The sequence below is a fragment of the Hemiscyllium ocellatum genome, chromosome 10 (genome assembly GCF_020745735.1).
Source record: "Hemiscyllium ocellatum isolate sHemOce1 chromosome 10, sHemOce1.pat.X.cur, whole genome shotgun sequence".
NCBI classification, from domain to species: domain Eukaryota; kingdom Metazoa; phylum Chordata; class Chondrichthyes; order Orectolobiformes; family Hemiscylliidae; genus Hemiscyllium; species Hemiscyllium ocellatum.
Genome location: NC_083410.1, coordinates 63934254 through 63953046, shown reverse-complemented (window position 1 = coordinate 63953046; position 18793 = coordinate 63934254). Strand labels below are relative to the sequence as shown.

Below are 18793 nucleotides of genomic sequence, written 5' to 3'. Positions count from 1 at the left end.
ATTTATAGTGAAATACAATGACAGACTCAGAGAAAGACAAGTTGAGTGACAAAAGCAAAGCAAATCAAAGCTTTGTTACAGTTTTATCTAATAAGTGTTTAAATCTACAGAAAGATCACTACAGTGTTCAGAGATAGTGGCTGTGCAGTGCTCAGTGGTATGGAATTGAATGCTACAGCAAGAGAAAGGAGTGTAATATGCAAAGAAAGAGGGTCTGGAAATGACTACACAGGGCAAGAAATGGAGTTATTACTCTAGCTGTTTAGTTTTGGATGGTTAGGAATTCTCTTCCATGATAAAATTCCTATGAAGGATGGAGGCAAGTTAATAGGGAAAGATAAAAGCAAAATTACTGTGGACATTGGAAATTTGAGATAAAACAGAAAATGTTACAGTACTTGGAAACATCTGTGGAGAGAAAAACACACAGTTTTATGTTTCGTGCCCAACGGCTTGGATTCAAAATTGGAATAGGAAAAAGGTGGCAAAGTTGTGAGACAAACAGCATGGAGGAACAACGCATAGTATGGATGCCATTCTGGGATTCATTTATGAAATAATCAAAATAGCTGGAGGTAGAAAGTAAAGTTGTGTTAAGGTAGGGGTATAAAAACAGATTTTAAGGGAGTGAGATGGTGTCCGTGGAAACAGCAATTAAATAAAAAGAATTTAAATTTGCCAAAGAGACAAAGCAATGTTCAACTTCTAATTCAAATATGGAGCATGCAAAACTTTAGTATATTTGACGTGATTCGTTTGCATAAAGATTTAGAATGGTAAGACTGAGTATTTAAGCATATGAATTAAGGAGCTCCTATCATAATTCAGCAAAAACTCTTATACATTTATGCACTTTACATAACAATCTAACAGCCCGTAAAAAACTATGGGAAGAGTCAATAGTGTACTTATGAAATAAATTACCCTCAGGTTCTTGATTCCTTCTTGCTGCTTTAGTTTTTCAAAGAACGACTGGAAGAAATCACTCCTTTCTACATGACGTGGAGCAACACACAGTGCGTCAATATCAGCACCTGCAAGTTATGTGGACACCCAAAAAAGTGCAAACATTTTTTTTCAGGTCAGTAAGTTTGACAATTGCACTAAAGAGTTTATACTATTTTAGCAATTAGATAAAATAATTGAAGCATACCTTTTGTATGCACTCCTAGCCTGTATGAGCCAAATGTAAATATTTTTCCACCAACATTTACGATGACTGATGCTGGTAGATTCTGAGAATGAAAATTAAAACCAGTCAACACAACTTCTATTCTCAAAAAGGAAATCAAACATTCAATCCCCATCTACTTGGTACAGGAATTATGCACACCCAATAACTAAATATTCTTTTTGATGAGTTCAAATATATCTGTACTGTTTATTTCAACAAAGTAATAGCTTTTTTAAAACCAATTTACAACTTTACTGGCCTCTCCAATTCTTTAAGAAGTCTACTTTAGAAATTTAATTTTGTAATTTAAATAAAGTTAACTAAAATAAAGATCATACTAGAAGCCTTTTAATACAAAAACATTAAACAATCAAATGCTCCAATTGAAAAGAGCCCTTTCAGTTACCAGGCTGCAGCCTCATTGTTCCTTATTGTAAATGACATTAGGGAAAACACTAATTTTATTGAAAATCTGAAATTAAACTTGCACTGAATTGCAGAAAACAAACTTACTCTTGTGACGGCAGCTGCTTAAACTATTTACAAGTAAACTATCAAAGCTAAACTATGCTTTCACCATGAGAACCATAAGACAGAAGAGCCAAAATAGGCTGTTCATCCCATGGAGTCTGCTCTGCCATTCAAGAAGATATGGTTAAAAATAATAATCCTCAATTCCAGTTTTCTGCCTTTTCCCCATAATTCTTGATTCCCTTATCAATTAGAATTTTGTCTATTTCAGCCTTGAAGACCCAGCCTCAACAGCCCTCTGCAGTAAAAACAAATTCCAACTACTCTTGCTCTTGACCCTTATTCTGATTAGGACGTCTGGACCTGGATTCTCCCATAAAAAGGAGAAAATAACATTTCCAATACCCTGTCATGTCCTCTAAGAATCTTGTTCATTTCAGTAAAGTCAATAAAACTTTTCACAGTATTCTAGCTGTGGTCTAACTAATGCCTTGTACAACTTTAGCAATACCTCCTTACCTTTATACTCCATTCCCTTTGCCTTCCCTACTACCCATCAAATTTGAATGCTAACGCTTGGAGATTCATGGACTCTCAGATCCCTCTGTTTCATAGTTTTCTACAGTCTTTCTCCATTTAAATAATGGTCAGCTCTTCTATTCTTCCTGTTAAAGTGAATAACTGTACCATTTTCCCACATTAAACACCATCTGTCAAGTTTTGCCCTCTCACTTAACCAGTCTATAGTCTTCGGCAGACGCCATCATCCTCACCTCTTGCCTTTCTGCCTTTTTATGTCATTTTTTTAACCTAATTTGACAAAGTCGTTGAGCATTTGACAGAAGAAAACTATTTCAACGGAGGAAATTTGAAATGAAAATTATGAAAGGTGTCTGATTGATTTTGAAAATATTGGCATACAGACTTGGCTACTTTTTTGAAGTGTTGTAAAAAATATCTATGTCAGATAGTACTTCCTGGCCTAATCCAGCACATGTCAGAGAGCAGGTACCCCTGGAAAGATAATGGAAGTAGTTGATACTATGCAACGTTAATGGGAGGTTTAGATAAGACCAGGCTGGAATCAGAAGGAAACAGTTTCTCTCCTGAAATAAAAAACAAAAAAGGATGAGAGAACAGTTCAAGGAAAGCACAGTTACTTCAGTAGAGGAGTTTAATTTGAGCATGTTCCATACCAGGAGTGACCGATTGGAGGTTAGCAGGTGATTGAAAAGTTGAGAAAGTTGAAACTCGCAGGTGAGAATATCCATATAAGGCTTCACACAAAAAAATATAAAAATTATCAGAGGCTTGCATAGGGTGTATAGTTAGAGTCTTTTTCCCAGGGTGGAAATGCCAAAACAGTCGGGGGAATAGGTTTAAGGGGAGAGGGAAGAAGTTTAAAAAGGCGATGAGAGAGAAATGTTTTTCTTAGAGAGTGGTAGATGCCTGGAACATGCTGCCGGGTAGAAAGCAGAAGTAGGCAGAAGCAGACAATAAAATTTAAGAGGCACTTAGACAGACACATGATCAGGCAGGAAATAGAGGGATATGGACCATGCGCAAGCAGATGGGACTAGTTTAGAATGGCATCACGTTCAACATAGACATGCTGGGTCAATGGGCCGGTTACTGTGTCGAAAAGTATGGTACTAGAAAAACACAACAGGTCAGGCAGCATCAGAGGAGCAGGAGAGTCGACGTTTTGGGCATAAGCCCTTCATCATAAATGTGGAGTGGGAGGAAAAAAGGGGGCATGAGATAAATAGGAGGGTGGTGGTGTGGAGGTAGCTGGGAAGGCAAAAAGGTAGATACAGATGGGGGGGGGGGGGGGGGGGGGGGAGGAAGAGGTCATTGTGATAGGTGGGAAGGAAGATGGACAGGTAAGACAGTTCAAGAGGGCACTGCCGATTTGGATTGGATCTGGGACGTAGTGACGCAGGGGCAAAAAAAAAAAAGGAAACTAGTAAAATCGATGTTGATGCCGTGTGGTTGAAGTGTCCCAGGACAGACGACGAGGCGTTCTTCCTCCAGTCGTCAGGTGGCTTGGATTTGGCAGTGGAGACAGCCCAGACTTGCATGTCCTTGGCGGAATGGGAGGGGGAGTTGATGTGGTCAGCCACAGTTCATTGAGGTGTGTGCATCAAACATCCCCAGAGATGTTCCATGAAACGTCCTGCGAGTTGTGTTCTGTTGCTCTCAATGTGGTTTCCTCTACACTGGGGACACAGGACGCCAAATCACGGAACGTTTCAGTGAACATCTCTGGGACACACACACCAAACAACCCCACTGTCCTGTGGCCGACAACTTCAACTCCCCCTCCCACTCCACCAAGTGCATGCAAGTCCTGGGCCTCCTCCACTGCCAAATCCAAGCCGCTCGTTGACTGGAGGTAGAACGCCTCATCTTCTGCCTTGGGAACCTCCAACCACATGGCATCAGCGTTAACTTCATCAGTTTCCTCTCTCTCTCTCTCTCCCACCCCCCCCCCAACCCCAGCCCAGATCCAACAACTCTGCACCGCCCTCTGATTGTCCTACCTGCCCAGACTTTTCCCTAACGCTTGTTACTGTGCTGTACTGTTCTATGAAGGAACTGGGGAGAATCAGCAGCTAAAATTTGATATTGTCAGGTAATTTACCTGGATTTCATCACAAAGATGCAGTGAAACTTTGTTTTGCTGGATGTTTTAAATGTTTTTTTCCTAACTATTCTACACCTTGATAGATGTTTTCTTTTTGTCTTTTGTTTTAAAAACTTCCACTGTGTTTAAAAGGAAAATGTATCACGCAGCATTGTTTAACTGTATTTTGGTGACTGACCACCAACTAAAATACAAACCAAAAAAAATTACCAGGAATTTGAATTTTCTTCTGGAAACCTACTTGCCCAATAGTATCATCAGCTAGGATAACAAGATACAACAGCATTACTGCAGCACTTCTTTGATAGTACTTCTCAAGCAAGTTAATACAATACCAAGTATCCAATCCACCCAGATATCCACTGAAATCTTAAAAGTCACAAAATATTTCAGTTGAAGCAATAAAAGTATTTTTACCTTAATTTCGCTGATTTCTGCTATCCATTCTTTAACTAAATTGTTCAATTTACCCAAAACAACTAATCTGTAATATTAAAAGAAACCATTAAAATTGTTCAACCAGAATCTAAACTATAAATTAATATATGCAAAAAACTACCATTTCGATATTATCACCTATGGTTTAATTCCTCTTCCTCTTCAAATACTCCAAATGGTTTCAAGGCTTCAATCAACCTCTGAGCAGAAATATCATCCACATCTTTGGGATAAGCCAGGCTAATTGGAGAAGTGATCCCATAATGCTTCTGAGCCTGCTGAGGCTGAGGCCCCAGCATAACACTGTTGCTGTAACAGGAAGTAAAATAGTATTATATACTGTACAGTGATCCCAGCAGCTCAAATCAAAATCATGCTGAAAACCATGAACTTAAGTTGAAGGTTAATGAGTAAAAGCAGTAACATCTTACTTGCACAGATAGAATCATACCCAAGAGTTTACTTATTTCAATCATTACTGCTCCACTGCCATTGGCAAGCATTGACATAGACTGTATTTTAAAGTGTATTTCCAAGGATCACAAAACAGCCATTTATTTATTCATAAAAATAGAACTGTGACTACTGGAAAGATAATTCAAGGTAGATGCAGATGGCTGCTTATTGGGGCCACATATGAAGAAGAGGACCTCCTGTGTAGTTGCAACCTCGACCAGTATCACAGCCTTTCGCTACGTCAAAAAAGACTGTGGATGCTGAAAATCTGAAACAGAGCCACAAGTTATTGGACAATCTCTCAGCATCTGTGGAGAAAAAGCAGAGAGAGCCTTCACTGACCCCAAAACACTAAACCTGCTTTCTCTCAGAGTTTCTCCAGCAATTTCTATTTTTGTTTCAGAGTATTAGCTGCTTGCATTAAAACAAACAAACTGGCTTGACAAAGGCAAACATTAAAATTCAAGTCATCCAGTCATAGCTCAGTTCAGTCCTTAACTAAAATCAAGTTCTTAATCTATCCTACATATTGTTCATTAACTGCTTCCTCAAAAAAAAATGCTGATACATACACAGAAAACAAATAAATTAACAAATGAGAAATTCCAGCCTTCAAATAACTTGGAAGAGAATTGATTGTAATAGTTAAAGGACATTAATTGGGAAAATATCAATAAATACATGTATGGAATAAGCTGCCAGAGGACGTGGTGGAGACAGCACAGTGGCACAGTGGTTAGCACTGCTGCCTCACAGCGCCAAAGACCCAGGTTCAATTCCCGCCTCAGGCGACTGACTGTGTGGAGTTTGCACATTCTCCCCGTGTCTGTGTGGGTTTCCTCCCACAGTCCAAAAAATGCGCAGGTTAGGTGAATTGGCCGTGCTAAATTGCCCCTGGTGTTAGGTGAAGGGGTAAATGTAGGGGAATGGGTCTGGGTGGTTTGCGCTTCGGCGGGTCGGTGTGGACTTGTTGGGCCAAAGGGCCTGTTTCCACACTGTAAGTAATCTAATTGGAACATTTAAGAGGCATTTGGATGGGTTTATGACTAGGAAAGGTTTGGAGGGATATGGGCCGGGTATTGGCAAGTGGGACTAGATTGGGTTGGGATATCTGGTCAGCATGGACAGGTTGGACTGAAGGGTCTGTTTCCATGCTGTACATCTCTCTGACTCTATTATTCCAATTCAGTCTGCTTTACCTTCCTTTTTTGTGGCCCTTCTATGATGCAATTGTAGGAATACTACATCTGGACTGGAAGGCCTGAATTCACATCCCACCTGCTCTAGGAGGTGTGTAATAACATCTCTGAATAGGTTGGTTTAGAAAAATAGGTTATTGAAAGAAAAATAATTTGAAAATGTTTATTAAGAAAAATTAATACCCAATATGGGATTTAACTACATGTTCTTTGGATTGACAGTCCCATTTGTTATCAACTGAGCTAAACAGCCATATAGCAAAACTGTCCACAAAGACAAAACATGAATTGAAACAGTTCGTTTTCAAGGTACGATTACATGGATCCAACTTGTGGATGCCCAACTAATGTAACTTATGGGAAACTGTTGGGGCATAAAACAAACTCACTGAATCCCCATATTATGAACTCCAGCCACCAACCAGAAAGGTGTCTAGAAAATGTCCATGCATTGGTGGCCACTACAGCAGGGGCAGAGGTTACTCTGTATATGGCTAAACTCAATGAAGTTAAACGTAACATGCTTCACTCTATTGTGTGGCTTCTGCAGTCACATATTATTTATATTTTATAATCCGGCAGTGCTTAATGGACAAGCAGAATTTGCTCCTGCTATTGTCAAAACATTTTTAACTAATCTTGCTGAAGTTTTCTTCTCTCCAATCAGATTTACATCTTTTAATGGAGATCATTACAATTAACAATATGCATTGGTAAAAGATTTCTTCCCGGGACCTCAAATCTTCAGTGTGAGGTTTCTCAGTGTTACATCATTATAAATTTGTCTTATGCATTTTCTGTAACACTAAATTTGGATAATCCTCACATGCATTGTACCCTGTGCAGAACTACTGTGGTAGCAACCCACAGATCCTGGTTGCAACAGTGCCATACTATAAAGTGCAGAATACTCATTCTTCATCGATGCTCATGGACTGTATTTCTGAATCTTCCCAACCTTTTTTTTCCCCCTTTGAAGTCTTCTATGTGGGAAGACTGTTCAAGTACCTTAAAAGGACTGAGCTGCTACAGATAATTGTCAGATTTTCTAGTAGTTCGGTCAGTTACATGGACATGTTCAAGCTATGCAAAGAATTATGTTTGCAGTGAAGAAAATCTTGATTGAGAAAGATAGCAAGCAACAATGAAAACTATAGTGGAATTGTTATCTGTGTTAATTATGTGTCTACAACACATTCTACACAAAGTTGGAACTCATGACCTACTTCAAAATCAAATGTCTGAAAACGTTATTTTGAAAAAAAATTCAAGAGATGCGGTGGGGAGTGGGGGATAAAATAAAAAACAAAATCTTTTCTTGTTTGAAGTGATCTATGCTGACCAGTCCCCATCAGATAGAGGAATACTGGGACAGAGAGCTTCCTAAGTGCTGCAGTCAGGTTGGGAAAAAAAAACAGATGAGAAAATGGCTACAGATAGAACAGACCATCACACCCAACTGTGAAAATTGGCTTCTTCTGCTCATTTGCCTTTTGGAACCAGTAATCTGCCTCTATCATAGGAGAAATATTTTCCCGTCTGAAGGGCTTAGGCCCGAAATGTTGATTCGCCTGCTCCTCAGATGCTGCCTGACTTGCTGTGCCTTTCAGCACCACACTCTCCACTCTGATCTCCAGTATTGCAGTTCTCACTTTCTCCTTTCCTGTCAATCTACTTCATAAACTACTCAAAAATGACTTTAGACTAAATATTAGTTTTATTAAAAGAACTATGCATACTAGAGCTTAAAAAATATATTTTGCCAGCATGTGTGGTGAGAAAACAGAGTTAATGTTTCAATTCATGACTCTTCATCAGAACTAACAGAAGAGTCACCACACTTGAAATATTAACTCTCTTTCTCCTTACAGTTGCTACCAGCAATTTCCATCTTTGCTTAAATCTTTAATTATTTTTCTTTCAAAAAAAAAGTTTGGAGAAATTTAATTTTCAACAAGTAATTTTTCCAGTGCCAGAAAAGTTGCACATTAATGAACTTAACACACTAAAAACACAGTTCTAGCTCATTCAAAGATGTAACTATAAGTTTTTATACAACACCAATATAAAATTGGATGCCCTCATCAGTTCAGCAAAATCTAACCAAGTGGAGCCCATGCAGACTCCAGTGAGTTCAATGACGAAGTTGAGAGTAGTTATTCTGGGTTCAACCACACATACGTGTAGCCAGATATTCATATCAGTTTCTGGGAAGCAAGGACAATGAGTGCTGGCACTTTTATGACTGCTGCAAAATCCTAACCAACAGTACAAAGCCAGGAGAAATGCATTTAACAGGACTGTGAAAATTCCAATGATACAGACAGAATTAGCTACTGAACATTTTTTCTGCAAGTTATTATTTAATCTGAAATTCAAACTAAGAATTGCACCTTCATTTGGTTCTGCACATCAATCTCATATTGTAGTAGACCTCTTGGCAGTAGTACATTCTTTCTAGAAACAGTAGATAGCAACATGACAGAAAAAGCAAAAGCAACATTCTCACAGGAGGATACTTGCATCCTTTTCTAGCAAGGAATACTTTGGCTACATCTCAAATACATTTCACATTTTTAAAAAATTTGCAACGGCAACAACCTTCAGCAAAGGTTATTGAAGCTCAAAAACTAAGTAAATTATAAACTGAAGTCCTATGTACTACTGGTTTGGGAGATAAACCCAGTTAAGATTCCACAAAATGTGAAAAGAAATTGACTTAATCTGACCAACACTCAACCTATGCATTTTAAAAATAAGCTGACTTTAAATTTTCTTACAGACTTCTTCCAAAGGTGCTGCATACCTGGTACTGACAGCATGCTTGTCAGGCTCAGCTTTGCTGGACTAGCCATGTGGTTTGCCTGGAGGATTCCCACATACCAAAGATGACATTCTCCAATCAGCAGAGCGCAGGAACCCGCACCATAGGAAGTTTCAAACTTTGATTTTCAGAACATCTTTGTATCTATCTCGGAACAGGTAAACTGGATCCCACTGTGTGGGAATTTGGACAGATCGAAATATAGAAGTCGCCATCATCTCCCCACATATTATTGCTTTTTTAAAAAAACTGTCTAGTTCCTCTTTACTACTAAGGTAAAAGTGATTTTTATGCATTACTAGCACACACACATATTGCAGTTTCACTCTCTAATATGTTAAAACTAAATAACTGGACAAATTTGTTGCAGGTGAGGAGAACACATTTTTACATATTGCACAATCCTTACACTAGCTGGTATCATTTGATCTGAATAAAATTCAAGCAAAAAAATGCCCAGCGCAACTTTTATCCCCTTCCCCATTAACATCAAAAAAGTTAATGTGCCAGTGCCAGTGACTTTAGATTCAAAGTTAGATGCATTATACAATTGACTTCAGACGTTTTCTTTTCTAATGTGGTATGCAAGCAATAACCTCAGATAAGAATTTCTGGACAGGCTTATCAAATATTTTAGAAGAGTTTCAGAGTCCATCAAAAACCTCTCTCCTCTAAAATGATTGTTCACTGGGCATTAAAAGGTCTGCAGTTGTAAAGTACTTGGATAAAAAAAAATGAGATTAGATTTCCCACGTAAACGGAATAAGTGCGTAAGAGGCGGTATTCAAACTTTTTAAAAAATCACCAGCTAGATGCGCTTTCCCGGAAAACGGTTGTTTACAAAAAGACACAGGGCGTATATCATAACACTTTTTCAAATGCGATCAGAAGTTAAATGTACTCATCCAAAAATAATCAACATATAGCCTACAGCATTAAAATTACATTTCCAAAGTTGCGCTAAAATTAGTTTAAAACACTTCACAAGTTTTCTCGTGCTTATTACGTGAGTGATCATAATGTAAAAATGACCACAGAACAAGTTAAATAGGTTGAAATACTGACAACTGGATATTACAGCCAACAGTGCTTAGTTTATCCTGGGCGTATCGGAAACGAGGGTATGGGAAGAGGCTGACGCTTAATCAGCTACTCCACTCCCGTGAAAGGAAGAATACAAAAATGTCCAGAATCCATCCAGACATCGCAAAGGTTTGTCATCTTCCCATCAAAGAGTCAGGCCCAAGATATGAAGAGGAGGACAGGCCAGAGCCTCCCTCCACAAGAAGAGCTGTGGCCACAGATCAACCCAACAGCAACAGCCGGAAATCCAGCCCGACTCATACTCACGCATCCATCACTTACGCTGACATTTCTTTCATCTCCTCACGGCAAACAGCTAACCCTCCCAATTTATTGGTTTAGTTTCTTTTCTTCCCAGAATATACCCAGTCAGAATGCGAAACTATTTTGGTAGCTCCCCAGAAATCTCATAAATACCGACCCACCGCCAACATGGCGGCCGAGCTGTCCCGACATGCACTGCTCCGGCTCTCACGTCATTCTGCACCGGCGCAAACATGTCAACGTCGCGAGTCATTTCATACAGTCTGCATGCTCGAGCCTCTAACGTCTCAGGGAACGGGGGAGGCTCAATTAATAGGTGTTTATCGGCCTAACGAGTGTAAAAGTAGGGAATTGGACTTCATAGTATCAGCAGTTAGTGTGAAGACAAATCAGCGTTCTAGATAATAGTCGTGATTCAATTGTAATACTGTAGTTTTTGAGTCAGAAAGTTATGCTTTTAAGCTCTATTCCTGAGTTGAGTGAAAATAGGCTGACATCAGTGTTTTGCAATGGAGTGCTGTCCTTGTTGCATAAACGTCTCTGCTCTCGGAAATGGGTGAGTTGTCCAAAATAACTGCTCATTTTACTGTTGTCAAATGGAGTAAGTGCATTAGGCTGTTCACAATAGACAGAATACTGACTTGGAAAATTCGGAATATGATGTTTAACATTAAATAGAGTTATAGAACTGTGCAGCACAGAAACAGACCCTTCAGTCCAATTCGTCCAGGTCGACCAGATATCCTAAATTAATTTAGTCCTATTTGCTAGCATTTGGCCCATATCCCTCTAGACCCTTCCTATCCCATCACCCATTCAGATGCCTTCTAAATGCTGTAATTGTACCAACTGGCACTACTTTCTCTGACAAATCATTTCATACATGCACCACCCTTTGTGCGAAAGGGTTGCCCCATACATCCCTTCTAAATCTTTACCCTTTCACCTTAAACCTATGACCTATCATTTTGAACTCCCCTATGCTGGGGAAAAAAAAACCTTGACAATTCACCCTGTCCATAATCTTCATGATTCATGAAACTTTAAAGTCACCCAGGGAACTCTGACACCTCTGACACTCCAGGGAAAATATCCCCAGCCTATTTAGCCTCTTCCTCCAACTCAAACCCTTCAATTCCAGCACATCTTTGTAAATCTTTCTGAATCCTTTCACATTTCACAACATCCTTCCTAAAGCCAGGAGATCAGAATTGAACAAAGTATTCCAAAAATGACCTAACCAATGTCCTGTACAGCTGCAACTGACATCCCAACTCTAATACTCAATGCACTGACTAATAAAGGGAAGTTACCAAACACCACCTTTGCTACTCTGTCTATCTGTGACTCTACCATGAAGGAACTGTGATCCTGTGCCTCAAGGTCTCTTTATTCAGCAATATTCCCCAGGACCCCCTCATTAAGTGTATACATCCTGTTTTGATTTGCAATATCAAAATGCAATACTACGCATTTATGTAAGTTAACTTCTATCTGCCACTCCTCAGCCCATTGGCTCATCTGATCAAGGTCCTTTTATACTCTGAGATAACCTGTACCATCTAATACAGTGCCAATTTTAGTGTCATCTGCCAACTTTCTAATCATTCTTCCTATTTTCAAATATAAATTATTTATAACAATGACAAAAAGAAGTGGACCCACCACTGATCCTTGCGGCACATCGTTGGCCACAGACCTCCAGTCCAAAAAAGTGTTAAATTATGATTGCACAGCACTTATTCAACAATCCTTAGTATGATAACTGGAGAACGTTTGCTGACATCCTCAAAACACACTTAAGAAGCAAGTACAAATTGTGCTCATGTAGTACCTCTGCCGTACTGTTCTAGACATCGCTCTGTTCCCATTTGTCCATATATTGTTGTACTTGGAGTCATTGAAATATTCACCTCATGGAAACAGACCCTTTGGTCCGACTTGTCTATTTTATTTAGGATATCTGTGCTGACCAGATATACTAAATAAAATTGTCCCATTTGCCAGCATTTAGCCCATATACCTCTACCACTTTCCTATTCATATACCCATCCGGATGGCTTTTAAATGATGCAATTGAACCAGCCTCCATCACTTCCTCTAACTGCTCATTCCGTACACGCACCACCCTCTGCATGAAAAGTTGGCCCTTAAGTCTCTTTTACATCTTTCGACTATCTCACCTTAAACTTATGCCCTCTGGTTTTGGATCCCTCCACCACCGGTAAAATACCTTGTCTCTTTACCTTATCCATTGCTCTTCATGATTTTATCCCTCAGTCTCTGACACTTGAGTCCCAGTCTAGCCTCTCACTATAGCTCAAATCCTCCAACTCTGGCACTATCCTTATAAAGCTTTTCTGAACCCTTTCAAGTTTTAAAACATACTTGCGGACAGTATTCCAAATGTGGCTGAACCAATGTCCTGTGCAGCCAGAACATGACCTCTCAACTCCTATACTCAACGCACTGACCATTAAAGACAAGCATACCAAATGCCATCTTCACTATACTATCTACCCATGACTCCATTTTCCGGGAACTATGAACCTGCACTCCATGGTATTATTGTTCAGCAACACTCCCCATTAAGTGTAAAATTCCTGCTCCTATTTACCTTTCCAAAACCTAAATTAAACTCCATCTGCCACTCCTTAGCCCATTGGTCCATCTGATCAAGATCCCATTTTATTCTGAAGTAACCTTCTTTGCTGTACGCTACACCGCCAATTTTGGTGTCATCTGCAAACTTACTACCTTCTATGCGTACATCCAAATCATTTATATAAATGACAAAAAGCAGTAGACAATGCACTACTGGGCACAGGCCTACAGTCTGAAAGGCAATCCTCCACCACCTGCCTCTGTCATCTACCTTTGAGCCAGTTCTGTATCCAAATAGCTAGATCTCCCTGTATTCCATGTGATCTAACCTTGCTAACCAATTTTCCATGAGGAAAATGTCAAACACCTTATCGCTCTGCCCTCATCAATCCTCTTTGTTATTTCTTCAAAAACCTAAATCAAATTTATGAGACATGATTTCCCATGCACAAAGTTGAATAACTCTGATCAGTCTTTGCCTTTCCAAATAAAAATGTAAATCCTAATCCTCAGGACTCCCTCCAACAATTTACCCACCACTGATGTCAGGCTCTCCGGTCTATAGTTCTGTTGCTTTTCCTTACCACTTTTCTTAAATAGTGGCACCATATTAGCCATCCTTCCAGTCTTCCAGCACCTCGTTTGTGGCTCTCAGTGATACAAATATCTCAGCGAGGGGTCTAGCAATCTCTTCCCTAGCTTCCCACAGAATTCTTGGGTACACCTGATCAGGTCTCGGGGATTTATCCACCTTTATTTATTTTAAGTCATCCAGTACTACTACCCCTGTAATCTGGACATTTTTCAAGATGTTACTATTTATTTCACCATGTTCTGTATCTTCCATATCCTTCCCCACAATAGACATTGATGCAAAATACTTGGTTAGTATTTTATTTGGGTGCTGGCTTTATTTTAAACTGTTGATGTTTCACAAAGCATGCATGCACAAAACCTTCTACGTATGGATTTTGTTATTACCAGGAGATGCAGCTGAAGAATTTCACAATAGTTACAAATCAGTAGGGCTTGCAATGTGGCTCACTCACACTTACAGTCATAGAATTTTTACAGCCTGGTGAAAGACTCTTCAGCCCATAATGTCTGATCTGGTGATCAAGCGTTTATCTATTCCAATCCATCTCAAAACCTCTTGAATGTCTTGATGATTCCTGCCTCTACTACCCTTTAAGCAATGAGTTCCTCAGACCCACCACCCTGTGGGTGAAAATAAGTTTGCTCAAATCCCGTGTCAATTTCCTGCTCCTTACCTTAAAACTTTGCTCTCTTTATTGACGTTCCAACCACAGGGAAAAGGTTTCTCCTTATCTATGCTCCTCATTACTTTGTAAACCTCAATTAGTTCCCCCTTAAGCATTCTCTGCTCTAAGGAAGATAACCTCAGCCAATCTGACTTGCTTCAGCCCAGGCAACATCCTGGTGAATTTCCTCTGCACCTCTTCCAATGCTGTTACATTTTTCCTATTGAGTGGTGATCAGATTGGACACAGTACTTTAGCTGTGGCCTAACTAAAGTTGTTTACAACTCTATCATGATTTCCTTGCTCTTGCATTCAGTGCCTTGACTAATAAAGGTAAATATTCCAAAAACCTCTTGACCACCTTATCTACCTGTCCTGCTGTCTTCAAGATCAATGGTAATGCACAATGAGGTTCCTCTAATCCTCTGAATTTCCTAGGATTCCTACCATTCAATGTGTATTCCCTTGTCTTGTTATTACTCCTGAAATGAAGCACCTCTCACTTTTTAGGATTAAATTCCTTTTGCCACTGTTCATCACAGCACCAGAGACCCAATTCCCGACTCAGGCGACTGACTGTGTGGAGTTTGCACGTTCTCCCCGTGTCTGCGTGGGTTTCCTCCGGGTGCTCCGGTTTCCTCCCACAGTCCAAAGATGTGCGGGTCAGGTGAATTGGCCATGCTAAATTGCCCGTAGTGTTAGGTAAGGGGTAATGTAGGGGTATGGGTGGGTTTCGCTTCGGCGGGTCGGTGTGGACTTGTTGGGCCGAAGGGCCTGTTTCCACACTGTAAGTCTAATCTAATCTAATCTAATGACTACTCTCTCTGTATTAAGGCCATCAGACATGGGAACAGAAATTAGGCCATATGGCCCATCGATTCAATCATGGCTGATAGGTTTTTCAACCCCATTTTCCTGCTTTCTCCCTGTAACCATTGATCTCCTTGGCAATCAAGAACTTATCTATCTGTGTTTAAAATGTACTCAATGACCTGGCCTCCATGGTTTTGTGGCAATGAATTCCACTGATTCACCACACTCTGAATAAAGAAGTTTCTCCTTATCTCTGTTCTAAAGGTCTTCCCTTTACTGTAAGAATATGCCACTGGGTCCTTGACTCCTCTGCTGATAGAGCTATCTTCCCACGTCCAGGCCATTCAGTATTCTGTTAGTTTCAAATCAGATCCCCTCTCATCCTTCCAAACTCCATTGCGTATAGTCCCAAATTCCTCAAACAGTCTTCATATGTTAAGTCGTCTTTTCCTGGGATCATTCTTGTGAACCTCCTCTGGACCCATTCCAGGGCCAATACATCTTTACTGAGCTATGGTGACTAAAATTGCTCTCAATACTCTAAATATGGTCTGACCAGAGCCTTATAAAGCCTCAGAGGTACAACCCTGTTTTTATATTGTAGTTATACTGTTCTGTAGTTGAAGACTTTGCCTCGTCACTTTTTACTACACCACCAATTTTCATGTCATTTGTGAACTTACTGATTAACGATCTAGATATGAATGTAGAAGGTATAATGTACATTGCAAATAGCCAAGGCCCCAGCACTGATTCCTGTGGTATACCACTGATTGCAGGTTTCCAGTCACAAAAATATCTGGGCATTCATCCACTTTCAGACCTGCTAAAATTGCTAGTACCTATTCCTCCTGAGTGCTAATTTGTTCAAGAATATCGTATTCCCTCACCCTGATTTCTATACTGACACCGTCTTTCTCTACCGTGAATACAGATGCAGAATGTTCATTTGAAACCTAAGGTATTACCTCTGGCACCATGTACAGATTGCCACTTAGGTCCCTAATAGCCCCTATTCTTCCCCTGGTTTTCCCTCTTGTCCCTCATGTGGGAATAAAACATCTTTGATTTTCCTTAATATTGCCTGTCAGTGTTTTGTGTTTTTTCATGTCCCCTCTTTGATTTCCAAATTTTTTAAAAGTACTACTTTCTAAACACCTCTTTTGACACCTGTTGTTTTGAGCCCATAGTATTTGCCATTAGCTTTCTTTTTGTTTTCTTATTCAATCCTGTATGTCGCTTGACATCCAGGGTTCACTGGACTTGTTTATCCTAGCCTTCTCTTTTATAGGAGCATGTAGACCATGCAGTCTCAGTTTTGAATGACTTCCACTGGTCTGATGGGGATTTTCCTGCAAGTAGCTGCTCCCAGTCCACTTTAGTCAGTTAGGGAGGGGGAGAGTTACCAGGGCGCTTTGTTTCAGGAGGCAGTCACACCTGGGAGATTAAGTAATTCACATTCGGTTAGTGATCAGGGACATCAGAATGTGACTGTAAGTGAGGCAGGTAGGGGGAGCCTGAGTTCAGGAGCCTCAGCCCTTGACCTTGTCCAACAGGTATGAGATTCTTGCTTCCTGTACGGCTGAGGAAAAGAGATCTGGACAGGATGAGCCAGCTGACCACCGCACCCATGGTACAGAAGGCCATTCAAGAGGGGGAGCAAAAAGACAAGTAGTTGTTATGGGGGATTCTACAATTAGGGGGACAGATAGTATCCTTTGCAAGCCGGATCGGGAGTCTTGCATGGTGTGTTGCCTGCCCGGTGCCAGGGTGTGGGACATCTCCGACCAGCTTGAAAGGATATTGGAGCAGGAAGGGGAGAATCCAGTTGTTGTGGTCCATGTTGGTACTAACAACATACGCAAAGCAAGGGTGGAGGACCTGTTTGGGGATTATGAAGCACTAGGAAGGAAATTGAAGTACAGGTCCTCAAGGGTCATAATCTCTGGATTACTGCCCGAGCCACGTGCCAATTGGCATAGGGATAAGAAAATCAGGGAAATAAACACATGGCTAAGGGATTGGTGTGGGAAAGAGGGATTCCACTTCATGGGGCATTGGCATCAGTTTTGGAACCGGGGGGGGATCTGTACCGTTGGGACGGTCTCCACCTGAACCGATCAGGTACCAATGTTCTAGCGAAGAGGATAAATAGGGTGGTCAGTAGGACTTTAAACTTCTGAGTTGGGGGGAAGGGAAAGTGAAAGTGACAGGGAGTATGGAGTTAAATGGAAAGATAAGCAACAGGATAGCATATGTGCAGGTGGATTTAAACTCGAGGCAGACTTGGAATGCAGCAAAAAGGAAGGATAACTTAGGACATCTTATGACTTCCAATATCTCTAATGATAAAGTTAGCATTAAGGCATTTTACCTGAATGCTTGTAGCATTCATAACAAAGCAGATGAACTAATGGCACAGATCATAGTGAATGATTATGATGTGGTAGGTATCACAGAGACGTGGTTACAGGGGGGTCAGGACTGGCAGTTAAACCTCCAAGGATTTTCAACTTATCGAAAAGACAGGGAGATGGGCAGAGGGGGTGGGGTTGCCTTGTTAGTTAAGAAGCAAATTAAATCTATGACACTGAATGACATAGCGTCGGTTGATGTGGAGTCTGTGCGGGTGGAATTGAAGAACCACCAAGGCAAAAAAAACCATAATGGGAGTTATGTACAGACCTCCTAACAATGGTCAGGACCAGGGGTGCAACATATACCGGGAAATAGAGAAGGCATGTCAGAAAGGCAAGGTCATGGTGATCATGGGAGACTTCAATATGCAGGTGGACTGGGTAAATAATGTTGCCAGTGGATCCAAAGAAAGGGAATTCATGGAATGCTTACAGGATGGCTTTTTGGAACCGCTTGTCATGGAGCCCACAAGGGAGCAGGCTCTTCTGGACCTAGTGCTATGTAATGAACCAGACTTTATAAAAGATCTTAAAGTAAGGGAACACTTAGGAAGCAGCGATCATAATATGGTAGAGTTCAGTTTGTAGTTTGAAAGAGAGAAAGCAAAATCGGATGTAATGGTGTTACAGTTAAATAAAGGTAATTATGAGGGCATGAGAGAGGAACTGACAAAAATGGACTGGAAGCAGAGCCTAGCGGGGAAGACAGTAGAGCAAAAATGTCACGAGTTTGTGGGTATAATTGAGGACACTGTACATAGGTTCATCCCCAAGAAAAGAAAGATTATCCAGGGAGGGATTAGACAGCCATAGCTGACAAAGGAAATGTATTAAAGAAAAAGAGAGATCCTATAAAGTGGCCAAGAGCAGTGGGAAATCAGAAGATTGGGAAGGCTACAAAAACAAACAGAGGATAACAAAGAGAGAAATAAGGAAGGAGAGGATCAAATATGAAGGTAGGCTAGCCAGTAATATTAGAAATGATAGTAAAAGTTTCTTTCAATACATAAGAAACAAACGACAGGCAAAAGTAGACATTGGGCCACTTCAAACTGATACTGGAAGCCTAGTGATGGGAGATAAGGAAATAGCAGGAGAACTTAACAAGTATTTTGCGTCAGTCTTCACAGTGGAAGACATG

At 40.4% G+C, this 18793-nt stretch overlaps 1 protein-coding gene across 3 annotated transcripts in view; it reads right to left on the bottom strand.

Annotated features, from left to right (window-relative positions):
- Positions 1–10733, bottom strand: part of LOC132819780 (poly(A) polymerase gamma-like) — a 40352-nt gene extending 29619 nt beyond the window's left edge. The window contains exons 1-5 of one of the 3 annotated variants that reach the window (XM_060831537.1): positions 10575–10733; positions 4869–5039; positions 4710–4776; positions 1154–1235; positions 925–1034 (exon numbers count right to left, since the gene is read on the bottom strand). In XM_060831537.1, coding sequence (XP_060687520.1) covers positions 925–1034; positions 1154–1235; positions 4710–4776; positions 4869–5039; positions 10575–10591 — 447 coding nt within the window. In that variant the 5' untranslated portion in view covers positions 10592–10733. Of the gene's footprint in view, positions 1–924; positions 1035–1153; positions 1236–4709; positions 4777–4868; positions 5040–9191; positions 9269–10559 lie in introns of those variants that run through there. The other 2 variants (XM_060831538.1, XM_060831539.1) reach the window with 2 other exon arrangements.
- Positions 10734–18793: the final 8060 nt, after the last annotated feature.